Source organism: Podarcis tiliguerta (genome assembly GCF_965153285.1).
Source record: "Podarcis tiliguerta genome assembly, chromosome: 1".
NCBI classification, from domain to species: Eukaryota; Metazoa; Chordata; class Lepidosauria; order Squamata; family Lacertidae; genus Podarcis; species Podarcis tiliguerta.
In genome coordinates, this window is record NC_139534.1 from 811,255 (window position 1) to 832,537 (window position 21,283).

The window sequence follows — 21,283 nt, forward strand, 5'->3', positions numbered from 1 at the left end:
GGAATAGGTTTGTAGAATTAACGAAGCCCCACGACATAGCCAGTAGAAACATGACGCAGCAAACTTACAGCGCGTCTAGTTCTAGCCTAGTTCTGGTTAGTGCCTCTATCAGAGACCACGTAAGACTCTATCAGCTGCTTACATTTCATAATGGAAGAAAGGTAGGATATGCATATAACAAATAAGTTGCCAATAACAATGTCTTTTTTTCTAAATGTATCAACAGGAAGTCAAAGTATATGGAAAAGGTAATCCAATCAAAATTGTGGCTGTGGATTGTGGATTAAAGCACAATGCTATTCGTTTGCTTGTGAAGGTAAATCATACATTTTTAAAATGGCTTTCTCTTCTATGGAACTGGTTTTATAATTTTGATTTGCTCATTACCAACAAACTAGACAATTGTTTAATTGCTTGAGTTTTCACAGATATTCTGGCAGTTTCAGGTTCTGTACTCTGTACATATCTTTAGCATGTGTGAGGCTAAAGATGGACTGTCATGTCCATTCTAGTTTCTCATTGGGTCTGATAGATTTGTTTTTCAAACTGGGTAAGAGGAGGCACAAAGATGGGGAAACCTCTGAACATGTGCAAAGTGCGCCCATTTGTTCTGTCCATGTAGGCCAAACTGAGAAAGCCAGGGGACGTGAATTAGGAGTGTGCAGTGGATCTGCAGGTGCTTCAGAGGGATTCTAGGCTTGCCCAAGGCAAAGTGAGATATGAAGCCTCATAGGGATTCAGTGATTCAGATACCCAAAAAACAAAACTACAGAATAGTGTCGGCTGAAACTGAAACTAAAGCGTCAAAGTATGCCATATAAAGAAAATGTCAAGGTGGGAGTGAGGGAGAGCAAATGCCAGGTTGAGAGAAAGAGGACAGTGAGCTCCATTGTGATTGATAGGTCAAATCCTTTTAAAGTTGGCTTTTTCATATTCAGACTCTACTGTATCATGTTAGGTTGCACTGTTCAGCATCACGGAGTTACATGTCATTCTACAGTAAACTTTTCCATACTTTCCCTTTTGTTTCCTTCCCAGAGAGGGGCTGAGGTGCATCTGGTTCCTTGGAATCATGATTTCACCAGGCTGGAGTATGATGGGCTTTTGCTTTCTGGCGGTCCTGGCGATCCAACCCAAGCCCAAGAACTAATCGAGAATGTCAGGAAGGTAGAGAACATGCACTAGAATTGATATTTTGCTCAAAGCACTGTTGTCCTCAATTTCCCATGTTGCACAGTGGCAGCTCACAACCTTGGGATGTGTGCATTCCTTAAACCTCAGCTCTCCAACATTTCACCTTGTTAGGGGAAAAAAAGGGGGGGGGCTGTTTTAACTTGACTTACTGTGCTACTTCCAGAAACTCCCTTGCCTTTAATGTGAGAAATTGTGAGATGGAAAAGTAGATTGTCTATGGTGACATGATAGAAGTTTACGAAATTATACTTGGCTTTGAGAAAGTGGAAAGACACTAGAACTCATGGGTACTCAATGAGGCTGAATAATGACTATCAGTGGCTACTAGCCATGATGACTATGGAGGCAGTAATGCTTCTGAATATCAGGACGGGAGAGGGGTCTTGTTCTCAGATCCTGCTTACAGGAATCCGGTTGGCCACTGGGAAAACAGGATGCTGGACTCGATGGGCCATTGGCCTGATCCAGCAGGCTCTTCTTATGCTGATATAAGTCTTTCCCATCCAGGTTCTACAGAGTGATCGTCAGGAACCTTTGTTTGGAATCAGTTTGGGGAATCTAATCACTGGTCTGGCAGCTGGGGCTTCATCCTACAAAATGCCCATGGCCAACAGGTATGGTGACAAATCTACACCTGCGACAACAGCATATTCAAGATACATATTAATCCTGCCTTCACCCCACACCAATCAGTGTGGGTTGTAAACTGCCCAAATATGGCATCCTGGCTTTGTAACATTACTATCTATAGATCTATATCTTAAAGCTAGGAGTAGCGGGGTGGTGCTGCAAGGCTGCCCCCTCCCCAACACCAGTGGTGTTGCTTTAAGGGCGGAGCTTGCACAAGTGCATTGCTGGGCTTTGCCAGTGCCCCTCTGCAGCCCAGAACTCATAGCTGCCCTGCCCTCTGCCCTGTCCCCGTCAGCAGCAGTGATGCCAGTGTCAGGAAGCCAGCTCCATGGCATTGACTTTGGCCATTCCAGTTTAAAGCTGATGCAGATAATTAGTTGAATCTCTCCACTGATTGTTTCTGAGCCCTTTTTCAAAGCCTCTGTGGGATTATTGTAGCTCCTTTTGTGTGTTTCTCTTTGGTATGTTTAGCCTGGAGAAGAGGAGGTTAAGGGGTGATATGATAGCCATGTTCAAATATATAAAAGGATGTCACATAGAGGAGGGAGAAAGGTTGTTTTCTGCTGCTCCAGAGAAGCGGACACGGAGCAATGGATCCAAACTACAAGAAAGAAGATTCCACCTAAACATTCGGAAGAACTTCCTGACAGTAAGAGCTGTTCGACAGTGGAATTTGCTGCCAAGGAGTGTGGTGGAGTCTCCTTCTTTGGAGGTCTTTAAGCAGAGGCTTGACAACCATATGTCAGGAGTGGTCTGATGGTGGTTCCTGCTTGGCAGGGGGTTGGACTCGATGGCCCTTGTGGTCTCTTCCAACTCTATGATTCTATGGTATTATTATTATTATTATTATTATTATTATTATTATTATTATTATTATTTACCCCAATAGAGGATTAGGCATTTATGGGTGAATAATAAATACAAATAAATAAATATGGCAGAAAGCAGAGTTGTTATCCTCCTAATGGATAATGGTAATGGGTAGTACAGTGTGTTCCTTTCTGCTTGCCCCTGGATGTTATTAATTGTGGCCTTCTTCTCCTGCCCTTCACACGCACACCCTCCCCTCCCCAAACTATTCCTTCCCCACTTCTCTCTCTTTGTGGGTGTCCCTTTAGAGGACAGAATCAACCGGTTGTGAACATGATAAATGGACAGGCTTTCATTACTGCTCAGAATCATGGCTACGCGATTGACAGCAACTCCCTCCCTCCTGGCTGGAAGCCTCTATTTGTGAATGCGAATGATCAAACAAATGAGGTAAAGCTCCCTCTCTCTGGGTATCTGTGAAGAATTTCATGAGACAGGGAAGATGAGCTGTACTCTGCTCAGGTGCACCCAAGAACATGCTTGCCTCTGATTTACCTAGAATGCCAATCTCGTGGTGTGTGTTTTTGCTCCTCAATTGGTTAATTACTGGATAATATACTGGATTTATTCCATTCAGGGATAGCAGGAAGATTCCTTTAATAGAGGGAGCCAGAAATCACACAGTAGTGTCCAAGGTTTTGAGTTCAGGCTGGATGTTCAGAAAAACAGGAAATATGACTGGAGGTGATGGAAACCCAGACTGGTAGATTGAATGGAGAAGTCTGCAGACCCTAATTAGGTATGACTGTTCCTCATGGAAAGAGAAATTGAAGCCAATGAAACAAAGAAGAAATGACTCTTCTGCTCTTGAAAATATAAAAGCTAGCAGTTATTCAGGTTTGCTTCCAGCATTAATTGGAGCTTGGGGGTCCTTTGTATGGAAGAGAATAGAAGTAAAAAAAAAAAGTTATATTAGCAAAGATTGAGATTATTTTTAGTAGTGGGAGACATAGGCATAGCATTCTATATCAGCAGGGCCCAGATTGGGTAGTATAGCACCTTCACTGCTCACCAAAGGATGATACTTCATGATGTTCCCCAATCATCTGTCAAGGCAGATTCAACATTGTAACGTTCATATCATTATCCCTTGGTCATCTACACAGTGTTCCAATATCATCTGCCTTGCAGTGCATGTGGTGTGCAGCAGATGTGACAGGAGCAGTTTCTTGTGGAGATATCTTCTGATAGACCCAAGAGAAACTTTCATAGCTGCATGAGTTTATGCCCTCCCTCGATGATGACAGCAGTACAAACAATCTCATGTTGAGAACATCCTTGGATTGATCAGGATCAGACATCTGCAGACAGAAATAGACAGGAACATCACTGGCTTGATAAAATCGAGAAGTGAACTTTTTAAATAACTAAAAAAGAGAAAAGGTTGGCATTGCACAGAAAATTCCTTAATGGAAGCACTTGTACTGAGACTACCCTTTTTTGTGTAGCTGCACACCAAATTTCTGGATGCTGTGGAACCACCATTCAATCACCCCCAGCATATCTTTAAGTACAGGCCTTGAGTCTGGCTTGGTAGCAAACAGGCTACCAGTGAAGTCCTTTAAACACAGGGGTGATGGATCCCATGCAGTTTGCGCCACTATATTTTTGCACCAGTGGGGTTCCTGTACCGTTCCCCATGGCAACCCTGCACAATGGCCAGACTCTCGCTGTTCCAAGAATGGCAGCAAGCATTCTGGACTGTGGAGACCACCTCTGCCTCCAACAACAGTAGTGGATCTAGGAGCCCCCCACCCCCGCTACACACCCGTTCCTTTTAGAGATAGTGCGATCCCTTCCAGAATGGGCAAGGCAAGGCAGGCGGGGAAGCAATATGGAGTGACATGTACTTAGCTTTGGTTACTGCCTGTGTTGCAGTAGGGCATGGGGTTAGACAGATGTGCCAAATGCTTCACAGAGAAGAGGGTTCAAGGAGGGGTTTGGACCAAATAAGAGAGGTGGCATCACACAGGAGTTCTGGGAGGCTGTTGCAAAGCACACATGAAGCAAAGACGGAATTGTCTGAGGACCAGGAGACCTTTGAGCAGCTGAGGGTGGCGGGTGTTGGAGGAGCAAAGCTCAAGGTGGGACAAGGGGGGGCAATTTAGTGAATGGGAGTGGATAGGATGCCAGTGTAGAGATTTGGGCAGGGGTTACATAATCGGAGCAACCACAGAGTGATTTTGACAGGCTAGAAGTGCTGGATTGGCATGAGAGGAGATCAAGGTGAGACAGCAGAAGACAAGAAAGTCTAGTTAAGGCAAGAGATGGCTGGGGCTTGAAAAATATTTTCTTTCTTTCTCGTTTTCTTTTACCCAATGGAAAGAAGGGAAATGCCATGTCTCTGCAGTGTTATAACGGGAGATATGGCACTGCTGAGCATTGAACTGAATGTGGGGGACAAAGGAGCAACAGGAGTCAAAGATAAAGGCAAAGTTTAATGTCTGTTCAAGCAGGAAGAAGGCGTCTGTCACTAAAGAGAGTATTTGAGGGGAGGAAGGCTTGGGAGGTAGTTTAGTTTTGGACACAATGAATTTGAGATGGCGATGAAACAACCTATGTGGAAATATTAGGGGGGCAGTTGGAGAGGGATAGCGTGCTGCTTTTTTCTTTCTTTTTTAAAAAAGGTGCTTGGAATTCAACAAGCACTATGTCAAAGCATGTGCACTAGCCAGTGAATTGCAGAGATGCTATTGTGAGCTGCTCAGCAGTTTAGTGGATAAAACATCGTTTGAAGACCTGGAGTGTAATGAATTTCAGCTGTTGTTGCTAAGTCGTCCTGGGCCTTTAAACCTGACTGCAGGGTTTGTCAACAGTAGCATTTTGATAACTCTCCTGTTTACAGAAGGGAAATTAAGGTAACCCTTTTTACCTTTTTTTGAAAAACCCATGCAGGGAATTATGCATGAAACCAAGCCGATATTCACAGCACAGTTTTACCCAGAAGCCAATCCTGGACCAACAGACACAGAGGTACTGTGAAGGGATGAATCTGACAAAAGGTGCTTAGATTTAAGACTTGTTGGAGGAAAGCATGTGGAGTGCGAGACTGGCCAAGACTTGGAACGGTACAGAAATATTCTGCCAGTTGTTTCCCATTGAGACCAGGCATTATCCTGTCTTCTGTACATTTGGCCATGCCACGAATTAAGGCCATGGGACCCCTGTATGCTGTTGGTACTGCCAACCATAAGAGAGCAGTCCAATCTTGGTACCAGTTCAAAGGTGTCCCACACAGCGCAGCAGCTTGTTAAAACCAAAACAAATTTTGTGTAGCATCCTTCCTTTTTCTTTTCCTTTTCAATCTGAGAGCTCTGCAAGACCTATTGGTTTAAACATGTATTTATTTTTGAGTAATGTGACTTGCCCATACCATGTAGGGAAGATCATAAGAGCAGACGAACATTTTTCACCATGAGGGCCACATGTCTTCACAGGAAAACTTGGCCAGAGGGGAAAATGGGGTGGCACAATGGATTTGACCCACAATAGGCTACCTTCCTGGGACGCCTAGGACTTGCCGATCAGAAGGTTGGCGGTTCGAATCCCCATGATGGGGTGAGCTCCTGTTGCTTGGTCCCTGCTCCTGCCAACCTAGCAGTTTGAAAGCACGTCAAAGTGCAAATAGATAAATAGGTACCGCTCTGGCAGGAAGGTAAACGGCGTTTCTGTGTACTGCTCTGGTTCGCCAGAAGCGGCTTAGTCATGCTGGCCACATGACCCGGAAGCTGTACTCCGGCTCCTTCGGCCAGTAACGCGAGATGACCACAGCAACCCCAGAGTTGTTCGTGACTGGACCTAATGGTCAGGGATCCCTTTACCTTTAGGCTACCTTCCAGTTGTGCAAAAAAACAGTGGGTTTTTTTTACATCCTCTTCCCCATGTGCAAGAAACATTATTACTGTTCAAGGAGACATTCCAGCCAGGCTCCTGTGAGGGGCGTGATTGAGACAGGATATGGCCAAAGGAGAGGGTGTGACTTGGGGAGAGTCCTGAGGGCCAGGTAGAAAGGCTTGGGAGGGCCATATCCAAGGCCTCAGGTTCCCCATCCCTGATCAGATTAAACATCTTTCTTTCAGCAGTGGCCAGCCAGATGTTAGATGCTTCAAGGAAACCCACAAGCAGTCCTTGAAAGCAGTAGATCTCACTGAATTATATGCTCAGGCCTTGCTGTGCTTTGATCTAAGTGTGATATATTGTTTTAAACTAAGCAGCACAATTTGCATAGGTAGGATTGGTGCCCAAACCTCATATACAGTGCTACCTCAGGTTAAGTACTTAATTCATTCCAGAGGTCCATTCTTAACCTGAAACTGTTCTTAACCTGAAGCACCACTTTAGCTAATGGAGCCTCCTGCTGCTGCCGCGCCGCCGGAGTCCGATTTCTGTTCTTATCCTGAAGCAAAGTTCTTAACCTGAAGCACTATTTCTGGGCTAGCGGAGTCTGTAACCTGAAGCGTATGTAACCCGAGGTACCACTGTACATGATATATGTAAATGAAAGCAGTTTATGTCACTGAAAGGCAGATAGGTTTTTTCCTCTCCTTTCCTTTCCTTTATTTTAAACAAGACCTATTATATTTCAAATACATTTTGAATACTTTCGCATTATTGAAGTTGTAGAGCTATTTAAATGGATTCATATGCACACTTCCTTGTTCTCACGTCTGAAAATGAGGCTTAATCCCCTGTCTGTGATCTCCCATGACAATCCCTCCAGCAATAGGTTGAGTAGGTGGGAGATTGTGATTAAACAGCATAAGGATGTGAAGCGAGGAAAAAGAGGACATGCCTGCCCATATTTAGCATTCATTGGAGATAAACAGCAACAAAAAATGCTTAAGGGGGTGCATTTTAATCATTATTTATTTGGGGATTTTTGGTTAACTAAACATAGACCAGAAGATGCAGCACTATTATTCCCAATTTAATAGGCTAGGGAACTGAAACAGAGCAAGAGTGACTCGCTGAAGATTGCTTAATGGAATTGCAGACTGTGTTTAAATCCAGGTCTCTCAATAAAACCCTGAGGTACTGTCCATTGGAACACACAAGCGTAATCCAGTTTGAACAGAAGTGATATATACAGTTGTTCTTCATAGCAGCTTCTCTCGTAAAGACCTTGTTGATCCATGCTAAGATTTTCCTGCAAATTGGATTAGATGCATGCCTTAAACTTCTTAAGCACTTGCGTGCTTGGTTGGTTTGGGACACAATACAATGAGTGCATCTATTAATTAGGTTAATTATTAATTAAGTGAATTAGACACAACCTAATTAGAGAGAGTTCTAATGATACTAAACAGGGAAATTCCAGAGAGGGTAATCATGTTAGCTTGTTGCACTAAAACCCTTCAAATCCTGTGCTTATGATAGTAATTCTGTAGAATTTATGCTAACTTCCAAAAAATACAGATTTTATGCAAAACACAGTATTTACGGCTTTATGTGATGAGCTGATTTTGTATCAATTATTTCGGTTAAATGTTAGTAAGAGTAGACTGGGTCAAGTGGCTTTGTAGGGAAATTGATTGAAGACCCTGATTGTGTACAGGAGCATGTTCAATACCCTTTTACAACTTGCGAAATATGTGGTAGATGGACTCAGCGTGGTAACATTGATAGCCATAGAGCTACATTACAAACATGGTTTTCCCTTGTTCTTTCTGTCTTTTTATAATATAAATGTGGTCTTCTTTTGAATGCTGATATGCATTTTGTTTACTTTCCCTAGTTCTTATTTGATTCATTTATTTCACTGATCAAGAAGGGAAAAGGTACCAGTATCGCTTCAGTGCTGCCCAAGGCCACAGCTGCAACTTCGAGAGTGGAGGTCAGTTTATTAATGTGTTTTGTGTTTAGCCATCAGTCATACAGTGACTGGTACCATTATTGAAAAAGGTGGGCAGACTTGCTGTCCAGAACATAGAGATTTGCACAACCAAAAGTACCCTGTGAAAAATGTCCTGATTTTGTTACTCATTATAGTTATATTAACTCTCATTTTGCTTTGAAATAATTGTTGATACATAGGAATTTGAGCTGTGTGCCTTGCAAGTGCAGAATTTTTGGACATAGATGAGGAAGTGAGGCAGAGATGGAGTGACTTGCCCCAAATCACCAGTGAGCCTGTGGAGGAGGAGTGGTTTGAATCCAAAGCCCACTTCTGGCATATTCTTGGGAAGCTGAATGTTGTGGGTCCTTATATGCTCTTAGCTGCAAATAAAACTTGGCTGGTTCCATTTTTAGATTACACTCCCCCCATATGACTCTATATCCTCCCACAAAGCATCTGGGCGCAGAACAAATAATACAACACAAGGACTATGATCAGCCATATTGAAGCACACTTGCCTGTAAGTTAATGTGGCAATAAACAAATGAGTTGCACATTTTGCACAGTCATTCTAGCTTGCTACCAAATAAAGCTGAAATAGAATTGCGTTTCAGTTTATTTAAAACTCTAAGACCGTTAACTTGTATAACAAAAAACCTAACAAAAAAAACTTATTGCTCACAACTTTTATGACACCGAATTTCCTTCTCTCAAGTGGTTCTGCTTCCTGGGATAAATATAGTGGACTGTCAAGCCATTCAATTCTCCTGCACCTTAGGCCTAGGGCTACTTAGACCTGGGGATACTGGTCCCTGGTCTTACCTCTCTTTCTGTTGATTCCAGGCTCACATTCTGCCCTATGCACGAAAGGGCAGTCTCCAGGCATTTCCAGGAATTTTTGTTTGAATCAGTGTGAAATGCAAATGTAAAACTCATACTGGTCAGAATGCTAATTTTCATTACAAATGTCTCTGCATTTATTTTGCAGTAACAGCAATTGGGCATTCATATAAACAGCATGAGAGTCTCAAAGGTTGTTGAAAATTCCTAATATGTATTGCATTGCTGGATTTTCTATAAAGCTCCTCCTTTTTGTGGCAAAGTTATTCCTTTCTTCGGAAAGCTGAATTTAATGCAAAGACAACTTTAGAGTCAACTCATTGCACAAACCAGTGTGTGCAATATAGAACTGGTTCAGTCTTATATTGAGTTGCTGTGTTAGAATCCTTTGTTCTAAATATTTGAATTTTTGCTTTTATACAAAGGACAGGATATTGTAGTTTTGAGCAGAAAGGAAGTGTGACAGTTTCCATGAAGCTGTTCTTTAGTTTTTCCAGAGAAAGGGCTGAGAATGTGTTGGATTTGGATTCGTAAAAAGACCCTGTTAGCCAGGATTGCCCATAAGACATGTATAGGAAGTGTCATTGGCTTGGATTTCTCACGGATGAATGAAAGGGAGACAGGAAATGGTTGCCAAAGCAACAGCTGAAGGGAAACATATTGGGGAAAGACAGAATTGTGTGTGTGTTAAGGGTGGATTTTGATCCCCTGCAATTTCTACTTTTGAGGTAGAAACCAAAACTTGAAAATATTTAGCTCATCATCAGTATGATGCAGGAAGATAAGCAAACAGGAGACCAATACATTTATTTCAGGAGGAACATGAATATGATGACATTGATGTCTTAGCAAATTTATATCCTGGCTTTCTGTAAAAATACACAAGGCAGCTGGCATTGAAAATGAATCAGTACAAAATAAGATATACAACCTAAAACCCCAGAGCCAGCTAACAAACCAACCAATGGCAATTAAAACCAAGCAACAGATTTAAAAGCAGGAAAACGAACGTGGGGTGATGAAGCAGGTGGGGTGTGGATCCTGATCATGTGTAATGTGTATCAATAACCATTAGCATATTCTAAACTCATATGCATGGAAGTTGAGATGCAGTGCTAAAGGAAAAAAAGAGGTACTTTCCCCTAGATATGCTTCAGGAACAACTCATGCAGAGACATGGATGGGGCTCCAGAACTAGGTTTTGCCACTGGGTAGAGAGTAGCCCATTAAAGAAATCCTCAAGATGTCTGGGTATGCAAAAATCTTATTTGAGGTTTTTAATCCCATCCATGATGTGGGTGGCACTATGGTCTAAACCACTGAGCCTAGGGCTTGCCGATCGGAAGGTTGGCGGTTCGAATCCCCGCGACGGGGTGAGCTCCCATTGCTTGGTCCCTGCTCCTGCCAACCTAGCAGTTCGAAAGCTTGCCAGTGCAAGTACATCAATAGGTACCACTCCGGCGGGAAGGTAAATGATGTTTTCGTGCGCTTCTCTGGTTCGCCTGAAGCGGCTTAGTTATGCTGGCCACATGATCCGGAAAAACTATCTGTGGACAAACGTCGGCTCCCTCGGCCAGTAAAGTAAGATGAGCGTCGCAACCCCAGAGTCATTTGTGACTGGACCTAACTGTCAGGGGTCCTTTGCCTTTTTAATCCTATTCATGATAAGACGCTGGGGATGAGCACATGAGCCCCACCCCTCATTTCCATCTCGTCACCATGTTGGAGGAATGCCTTCTGCTGCAGGAAGCCTTTATGCTTGTGCAGACTGAGGTTCCCTGCATGATTTAGGATCCTTGATTTAGAACTTCTCCATGGAGCAGCCTCACAAATGCAGAAGTTCAGCCCCCAAGTCAAGGAGGGCTGTAGTACAGCAGCCGTAATGCAAGGGAGGAGCGGGGGGTGAGGGAGTACTCTGCCATTGTCCCTCACTTGCGACCAAAGGTTCCCAACCCCTGTAGTAGGAGAACAGTAGGCCCTTTGTCGTCTTGGAAAACATCTTGGAAGAAAGAACAGGTGAGGACCCAGCTTTCTTGTGAGATGGGGCCAACAGCGCATGTGCTGATATAGCTCTACTGACCTATTGCTTGTCTTCAGGTTTCCAAAGTTCTAATCCTGGGATCTGGCGGTTTGTGTATCGGTCAAGCAGGAGAATTTGATTATTCTGGATCACAGGCTGTCAAGGCCATGAAGGTGAGAACGTGGGAGGCAAAGTAAAGTGTTTGTTACAAGGGTGGGGGACCTGTGTCCCTCCAGATGTGGCTGGACTCCAAATCCCATCAGCCCCAGCCAGTATGGCCAGTGCCCAAGGACGATGGGAGCTGTAGTCCAACAACATTTGGAGGGCCACAGTTTCCCCACACCTACCTTAGCGTGTGCCACATCCATCCTTACTCCTTCATGTAGTAGTTATGTAATTATTTGCTCTGCCTTGTTTACATTTTTGATAACATATGGAAATATAGGCAGAACTGGCTGCATTATTCAGTGAGCATAAAAACTCTGTTTATCATTCCTGTGAACAGGTTGTGATCAAATTCTGTTATTAATATGTGCGCAATGAAATAAGTTCACATAAATGGTTGTGCAAAAGAAATGTCAGCCTTGCTGATTTATTGTGGAAAAAGCATTCATTATTTGTCATGTATAGCTTGGTATCAAGTTCTGTCTGTTCCCTGGTTGGGAGACCAAGATAGGTTTAAAATGAGAGATCACTGGTACTTGTGTGAACCAGATCACAACACATCATATGTGTTAAAATAATTGAGGCATCCTGGGTTTATGTATATCCTCCCAATATACTGCTAGTCATGCAGGTGACCTGACATTGTTTTTGGGTTTTTTGCAAAAAGTGTAAATGGGAACATTTCTGAGGCAGTAAGAGGCTTTGAAAGAGGCCTTAAATTATTCACAAAACACTTTGTCTGGACATATGTCTGTAGCTGACGTACATATAGGGTTTCTATAGTAAATGGAACTGGGGGGGGGGGGGGCTTCCAATGCACTCCTATACATGTCTATTCAGAAGTAAGCTCCATTGGGTTAAATGGATTTACTCCCTGTCCCAGGTAAGTGAGCATAGGATTGCAGCCTAAGAAATCTTGCCCAATAACTCACATGTTACAGCTGTTTCTTAAGTTTTCTTTTGCAACATGGAGGTTAAAATAGCAATAGAACCTTATGAGGTAAGAGAACAAAATGTATTCATTCATTCATTCATTCATTCATTCTTAGAGAGACAGAGCATCTACATGGTTCCTAATCATGAGAATCAAGGCATAACTGTCCCGAGAAAAGATGAATTGACTTTTCCCAGCCAAAGTTTTTATGACATTTCCCAGCCAAAGTTTTTATGTCCCATTGATTTCACATGTTTTAATTCACTTCCATTGAAACAAATGACACTTAAGGTCTGTTTCTGTAAAACACTGAATTCTCCAAACAAAATTCTTTAACATTTATGACCATGCTGCTCCTTTGGCTGTCCCAGAAAGGAGACCATCCATTCCCCTGGAGTTGTCAAACAGATTCATCGTGCTTTTCTGCAGCCTGTATGTAGACTGCAGTCAGCCTGTGAGGAAGCTCTGCTGGCTTGTGATACTGCTTGGAAAAATCAAATTATCAGAAATGAATTGGAGGCACCTTCCCTATACAAAGATCATCTTTATTTCTAAAGAAAAGCATTTCTTCTCAAACTGACACTCTCCTGTTCTCTGCTTCGCTTGCCCTCTGCTTTCACATTTAAGAAAAGTTACATTTCCCAGTAAATCTTGCTAGCTTGACCTTCCTGGGCTCACCAGCAGCCGGCCGTCTTGATCTTGCTGCTAATCAGCCATTCCAGAAGCGACACTTGCTCTTGGTGACCTTGCCTCTGGCAACGTGATTTACAACAGCATGTGAAGCCAAGGCAGTTTGTGCGAGTGTAGCCCTGCAAGATGTGCCTAAGTGTTCACATCATTATTCGCCTTCCATTGTGTTGATGCAAGACTAGCCTTAAGCTGCTGTTTATTAGGCAGCTCGAGACCATGAATGATTAACATGAGGCCAAACGTAAATAGGCAACATATGCGAGCAAGTGTTAATTCACAAGGACAGCCATGGGAAGAATGGAAAGCAAAAGTATATTGAAGTAGCACATGCATTTAAAACACTCCCATAGAGCGGTAGCGTGTGCTGGTGTCCTGCTTGCAGAACTCGTGTGGTGGTTGCAGATTTGCAGCTGGAATAATACACATTAGACCACGGTCCTGGGCAATAACAGGCCACAAATTTATTTGCTTATACAGCAGGTATGCAGGATTGGGGGGGACACAGGTGGCGCTGTGGGTTAAACCACAGAACCTAGGACTTGCTGATCAGAAGGTCGGCGGTTTGAATCCCTGCGACGGGGTGAGCTCCCGTTGCTCAGTCCCTGCTCTTGCCAACCTAGCAGTTCAAAAGCACGTCAAAGTGCAAGTAGATAAATAGGGACCGCTCTGGTGGGAAGGTAAACGGCGTTTCCGTGCGCTGCTCTGGTTCGCCAGAAGCGGCTTAGTCATGCTGGCCACATGACCTGGAAGCTGTCTGCGGACAAACGCCAGCTCCCTCAGCCCATAGAGCGAGATGAGCGCCGCAACCCCAGAGTCGGTCACGACTGGACCTAATAGTCAGGGGTACCTTTACCTTTATGCAGGATTGGCATGACAATAGTCAGGCAAGAATCAGATCATTTCACTCCGACCTTGCTGTTGGAATGGAATTCCGTTTGATGGCAGGCACCATTGAGAATTGGCCAGTGTTGGATCCCTGCATGGTGCAGGCCAAGCATCCGGGATCCCACTGGGCAACTGGGAGAGGGGTTTAAGCAAAGCTGGGCCACACCTGAGCTAGGGATGTGCCTTGCCCGTATCCTCCCCTAGAGCCCTTTTGCCTCCCTTCTGCTTTGATCCTTCCCAATGCCATTTCTGTCACAAGAGAAGCAGCCCAAATCCCAGCAACTCCACCTACTGTTACAACCAAACTAAGGCCAGAGCATGGGTCACCAAGCCAGGCTTTGCCCATGTTGGATAGGTGCACACCATCCAGTTGAAAGAGGCCCATCCTAATCAATCTAATCTAATCAATGCCAGAATTGCTCTTCCACCGGAGGTGCAACTTGAAATACTTCATCCCTGCCTGGAGAGCCAGAATGTTTGTGCCTATGGATGGTGGCTGGGTTGATTTGTCCACAACATTGACCTTGTAAGCTGTTCCTCCCAGTGCATGGTGTTGTGCTCACAAATCAACACACACTTCTGGTCTGCAATAGTTAAAAAAATTACCAGCACTAGATTGTTCTCGTGAAATGTGAATGTAGCTCTTGAATGAATAGTTACTGTGTTTTAAAAAAATTTTCTAGGAAGAAAATGTGAAAACGGTCCTGATGAACCCCAATATTGCCTCAGTTCAGACCAATGAGGTTGGCCTAAAGCAAGCTGATACAGTCTACTTTCTCCCAATCACCCCACAGTTTGTTACAGAGGTCATCAAAGCAGAACGGCCAGATGGCTTAATTCTTGGTATGGGTGGGCAGACCGCTCTCAACTGTGGTAAGTTTGTTGTGGGAATGCATTTCTCTCTTCTTACCATTGAAAGCTATCCTCATGAACTTAGCATGCTGTGAAATGTAGGAATCTTTTATATAAATAAGGGCAATTATTATAGCAAATGAACCTATCTTGAATGAACCTATAGGACCTATCAAAGGTCCTATCTTCTATTTGGGTTTTTTTAATGTAAGAATGGGATGCAGGTGGGTTAAACCACAGAGCCTAGGACTTGCCGATCAGAAAGTCGGCAGTTCGAATCCCTGTGACGGGGTGAGCTCCCGTTGCTCGGTCCCTGCTCTTGCCAACCTAGCAGTTTGAAAGCATGTCAAAGTGCAAGTAGATAAATAGGGACCGCTCCGGCAGGAAGGTAAACAGCGTTTCCGTGCGCTGCTCTGGTTCGCCAGAAGCGGCTTAGTCATGCTGGCCACATGACCTGGAAGCTGTCTGCGGACAAACGCCGGCTTCCTCGGCCAATAAAGCGAGATGAGCGCCGCAACCCCAGAGTCGGTCACGACTGGACCTAATGGTCAGGGGTCCCTTTACCTTTTACTGTAAGAATATGCATGGTTTCAAGATTTGCAGAATGTTTCATGAGGTAAATTGAAAAGCCAAGGTATTTACCAAGTTTCAAGCTGCAGCTGTCATTGCGCGTGTGTGTGTGTGTGTGACACATTTGCTTGCTTAACAGTACCATGCTATCATAACTCCTCCAGGCTACACAGTCAGATATGTACATAATGAGAGAACACAGATGTCTCTCTATCCTGCACACATACATGCCTGCAGATGAGGTAAATTCAGACCAGGAGGCTTTTAAGAGGCAATGATTTTAGCCACATTAAGACGGATAGCGGCCTTACCAGTTTTAGCTCTTTGAACCAACAACTTACAGACAATTGTGACTAGAGCTAATACACAATACTGAGATATTGAGTCATTGTAACAGCAGATTGTAATCTTATTGGTCAATTCCTTGCTTTCAAATGTTGCATCTTGAACCTTGTCACACTTTTTGCATCAGAATCATAGAATCATAGAGTTGGAAGCGACCCAAGGGCCATCTAGTCCAACCCCCTGCAATGCAGAGTACATTACACCAGAAAAATCATAATCAGCCTCTTTGGTTTGAAATGAGGGAGAATATCTTCTAGATTTGGGGAAGGATGGTGTCAGTCAATATGATATCCAGATAGGCATATAACCCACATTTTTCATTTTAGAAATTCACTGACAAAGTCCCACAAAAGCAAACAAGAAGTAATAGCAGCAGAACATGCTAAAAGCGGTGAGGAGTTCTGGCCTTCAAGGAAACGGCTCTGAGCATACTCAAAACAGGTGGATGATTTTGATAGGCTGCTACACATGGCAGTGCTGTTCTTCAAGTAGTCTTCCCTAATCTGATCTGAGGCTCCTGGGTCACCTGCATTACATCAGAGAGAGTAGAAACTTGCCCAGCAGGGGTTGAAAAACTGGCAGTCCTCCTAATATTCAAATGTCAGACAAATGGTTTTTCTGCCCAGAGAGACATGTGAAGGTCCTTTCTGTCAAAGTTCCTCTTTTGGGTTGGAACTGACTGAGTGGTGCAGACAGCTGATTGAGGGAAATCTTCCTAGAGAGCAGTTGTATAATACTGACCATGCCATTCATTCTCTGTGCAGGAGTGGAGCTGTTCAAACGTGGCATTCTGCAGGAATACGGTGTGAAGGTCCTTGGAACTTCAGTTGAATCTATCATGGCCACAGAGGACAGGCAGATGTTTTTGGACAAACTGAATGAAATCAATGAGAAGATTGCGCCCAGCTTTGCTGTAGAATTGGTACATCAACTGAGTTCAAATATACTTGGTTGCATCTTGAAACAGTTGAAACAGAGAGATGGATATATTTGGAGGGTGTTGTTGTCCTAATTTCAGCCTAGCGCTACCTGTTCAGGGTTTCCACAAATGCATGTGAGACAGGCAGGAGAAATCAGCAGTAGGGACAGAACTTCAAGGAAGGGAATATAGAACAACCCATTGACAGGCAGGTCTATGCTATATTAGCACATGCCCCCTTTTCCCTAGAGAAACATCAGCGCCTTCCCCTCCTCTCTGCCATTCATTCTCTCTCTCTCTTGCTTCACACAGTTTTTGCATCTGCACCCCAGCCTTTGCACATTTATTGTGAGTCTGAAAAGACCCCTTCCTCAACATAATTGTAGAAACTTTGAAGGTATCAGTCATATCTGTCCTCTTTGCCAAAAGATAGGTTCACCCAGCCCACAACCCCATTTACAGATTTAGTCTCCACCAACCTTCACCAGCTGGCTAGGGGCGATGAGACTTGTAGTCTAATACCTTTGGAGGACTCCAAGTTAGTGAAGGCTGGTTTGCACAAGTCTGAATGTGTTGTGTTGCAAGCAGAGAAGGTGCATGGGCAGAGGTACCAGGACAAATATCCTATTTCCACAGGAAATAAAGTGAGTAAGCACAGAATTTCCATCAGAGGTGGAGCCTCAGAAGGTATGCAGTGCAGAGCGGCTGAGATGCAAAAGATCAGTGCTTGTTTCTTAGAGTGATACACTGAGATGGTGACCTTGTTTGCATCTATTGCTAAGCCAAACTAGACCATAGCTAAGCATGAAGAAGCACTGGGACACAGTTAGAAGATGGCAGTCACATTGCTCCTTCCCCACTGGCTGCACTAAGCCATTGCAAGGGAGCAGGGAAGAAAAGAAGTGGTGGCTGTTTTCTCCCTGCTTCCTCCTCATGCTTAGCCATGGTTTGGTTTACATGTTGACCAGCCCAATGAGTAAGTCAATAACCGGAGTCACTTGATTAAGAAAGCAACTTCAAGTTCCTTTTAAAAATTGTCTTACATGAATATTAGTGCAGAATAGCTTTTAGCTCAATGGGATCCATAAAGTGATATGGTAATAATTAATAGGTCTATAGAGTGTGCATTTTGATGAGTGCTGGAAATTTTGGCTGTGAATTTTGGCCAGATGGATTTGAAAGAACTGGCCACCTCTGCAGTCCATACCTCAAAATATTTCTCTCCTTACACACCAGCTGGCATCAGAGAGCTAAAACAATTCTTTTCAGTGCCTTAATATATGGAACAGGTTCATTGTACAGTCACCCTCTGGGCCTGCGGTGTTACCAGAAAAAGGGGACTGGCACATACAGAGCTTTTCTGAAACACTTAATTACTAAAAAGAAAAGAAAAAGACTTAAGTCTAAACTTGATTTTGATTTGTGGTGATTTCTCATTTCTACAGCTCTTCCCAACCGCTGCTAGTGATAATTTACAGGTGAACATATCAGAGTTGAAAAACTGACGTGCAGTCGCCTTCGCCCTTTAGTTCTGCAGAAGCAGGATTCCTTGGGTTGGTCAGGAGGGGTTGTAGTCAAAGCCACATCTTTACTATAGATTTAAATGTTTAGACGTTGTTCTCTCTCCTCAGGAAATATTGGGAACTGAGCTGTGTGTGTGTGTTTGTATGTTTGGGACAGAATTCTTTCATCACCCTCAACAAAAATGTAATTCCCAGGATTTTTTTTGAGGAAGCCAACCTACCTAGTATATGCTCCACAGAACATTGAGCACAGTCCTGACCATGATTCTGTCTGTGTCACATTGTGTTGTAATGTAGACAATACTGACAGGTCTTCATGATTGTTTTGGTCTTTTCTACCTGTTCTTCTTTTATTATAGACAGACGATGCTTTGAAAGCAGCAGAAAAGATTGGCTACCCAGTCATGATACGCTCTGCTTATGCCTTGGGTGGACTAGGATCAGGGTTATGTCATGACAAGGAGCAACTGCTAGATCTCAGTACCAAGGTATTACTGTGGGAGTTGTGTCAACATCTGCGGCCCACAAGGGGAGCCATTCCCTGGGGGTGGGAAAATCCAAGCAGGGAAGAGGTGCAGGTCTTGGTGGATGGGGAGGCAAGACAGTAGAACCTTCAGGCCAAGTCCAGAGTCAGCTGGTTTGGTCAATGTGCTGTGGGACAGATAAGATGACTTAACCATTATGGCCTCAAGTCAGCAAAGCAGTAACTTGAAATACTGTATTGCTCTAGCACTAGCCTGTTGCTTACTGAGGGCTGAAATAATCCAGCGTAAAGATGGGTGTCCCAGGCCTCCTCAGAGCTGCTCAGTCCCCAGGCTCTTGGTTGAAGAGGCTATCCCGTGGGGTGTTGTTTTTTTAACAGTAACTTTTTTATTCAGGAAAAATACAATGCCCTTCCCCATAAATAGGAATATATATCTGAAATTTAACACTGCAATTATTCTAAAATAAAATAAACAAAGATAATCTCTGAATAAACGTATCTGCTGGTTTTCTAAAGTAATTTGTAGAAAAACAGGTTGTTAGCAATGCAACATCACATATCATTTTAATCCAGTCTGGTCTACCCCCAGCATGTTGTTATAGACCATTTAACCACCATTAGCAAATTCAGCAGCAAATGGAGATTGTCCATTTCCATATTGTCTTGTAAAGGACCCAGTGATTTTTCGCGGGGGGGGGGCTTGGTATCAGCAGGCAATCAATATACAGAGATTTTGCAAATCTTAACTAGAATTTATTTGCAGTAGTCCTGAATGATAGAGCAAGACCATAAAATATCCAGATGGTCTGGAACTTCAACTGAATTAATAACACTATTGATTAATAACACTGTGTTCTTGAGATATGTTATTTGCTGGGGCTGTAAGATCTTCTGCTGCCTCTGGGACCAGTGAAGGTTGGATCCTCTGAGATGAGGGAATATATGGGGGAGGGGAATATATTGGTGTCTGAGGATGTGAGCAAGGAAACCTTTTCTCCCTTCATCTTCCATCTGTGAAAATCTTTGTGTCAATGGCAGAAATCCTCCCTGGAGGGGAACTTGACTATCCTTAATATCTCATCACTATGCTGGTGTAAAGTTTACGGGTCCTGAACCGTGACACAACCTGGCTGCCAGTGCAGCGAATAGTAAAAGCTGATATTTGTGGTGTCATTGCTTCTATTCCATCCATCTGGGTCTCAGATCCAGAGGCCATTGGTCTGAACTTTAATCTGGCCACAGCTGGGCTGGAATACGTAGGGCATGTTCCAAAACAAAAAATAGGAGCCTTCTAACCCCTATTTAGGGAGGTGAAAAATTATGTTACTACTGCAATAGCAGACTATTCTAAATAATTGCTGCCGAGTGTTTCCTGTTCCTTGTCACAGTATTGACAATACTGCCTGCTTTTCCTCTCTCGTAATTTATTTATTCTAGACATTTGCATCTCCTTCTTCAGTGAACAAGTCTCCTAGAACAGCTTACATAAAAAATAGTAGTCAAAAAACAACAAAGCAGATCAGCTGGTCGTAGTAGAATGAAGCATCACAGCAAAGAACTGTAAAAGGTTTTCTTAAGCATAAAATCCTACTTAATGGTTAAAAGCCCTGGGCATTTTTAAAAATTAAGTTATCAACCAGAGCTGAAAAGAAAATACAGATGGTGCAAGATGGGTTGGTGGGATGGAGTGCTGCAACTGAAAAGACCCCGTCTAGTCACCACGTCACAGACACTGGAGCTTGTAGAGGGGCAGGCGAAAGAGAAGAAAGGGTCGTGTAAAGTTTCAACAGCATGAAATGCTTAATGAACATAGAAAGCAAACATATTTTGCTTCTGGATTCAGGAAGGAAAGCACAGCATAGCATCTAGCTCACCAAGAAACACCCCCAAACTATCTTATCAATAAAACTACCCAGTCTTAGCCAAGTCAACAGCATATGAAGATGACACTGTTTCAAGATTCTACAGCCTGTGGCTTTTTCTCTTCTAAGAGGGGAAAAAAAGCTCCTGAGGCTCTTTAATGCTCCATCTTCATGTCGCTTCCTCTGGAGTTTGGTAATGTGAATGATTAAAGTGAGATTGTCAGAAATGGACCTTAATTTGTGGAAATAGTTCAGTGACTTGGGTCAAAGAGATATACAATAGTGTAAATTTTATTCTGTTTTCGAAAGATAAGTCAGGGAGGGAGAAAATGGAGCATGGTTCAGTGCTGCCTTGAACTGAGAGATAGCAATGCACCAAGAGTAGGACAGAATACAGCACACAAGTGGCCAGCTGGAGACTGGGCAGTAAGGTGAGGCTTTGTCTTCAGCACCTGGTCTCCAGAGGTATCCTGTCCATGAATAGTGAGGCTCTATTTAGCTCTTACGCCTGGTTGCTCACAATATAGGCCGCACCTCCCTGATTTTTTCACCCTTGTTTAAAGCACATCTACGTTAGTAGCTATCTCCATATCTTGCAGGAGTGAATTTTAATTTCCAAATTTACTTTCAGGTTCCTAATGCTGTGCCTGAAAAACAGAGAGCA

General features: G+C 43.4%; 1 protein-coding gene across 3 annotated transcripts in view; it reads left to right on the forward strand.

The window, feature by feature from the left end:
• CPS1 (carbamoyl-phosphate synthase 1) overlaps positions 1-21,283 on the forward strand; it is a 196,170-nt gene that overhangs the window by 75,595 nt on the left and 99,292 nt on the right. For all 3 annotated transcript variants that reach the window (XM_083399727.1, XM_083399725.1, XM_083399726.1), the window contains 10 exons: positions 227-316; positions 1,039-1,167; positions 1,702-1,808; positions 2,943-3,084; positions 5,590-5,667; positions 8,429-8,527; positions 11,468-11,563; positions 14,748-14,937; positions 16,596-16,753; positions 18,633-18,761. In XM_083399727.1, coding sequence (XP_083255853.1) covers positions 227-316; positions 1,039-1,167; positions 1,702-1,808; positions 2,943-3,084; positions 5,590-5,667; positions 8,429-8,527; positions 11,468-11,563; positions 14,748-14,937; positions 16,596-16,753; positions 18,633-18,761 — 1,218 coding nt within the window. The remainder of the gene's footprint in view (positions 1-226; positions 317-1,038; positions 1,168-1,701; positions 1,809-2,942; positions 3,085-5,589; positions 5,668-8,428; positions 8,528-11,467; positions 11,564-14,747; positions 14,938-16,595; positions 16,754-18,632; positions 18,762-21,283) is intronic.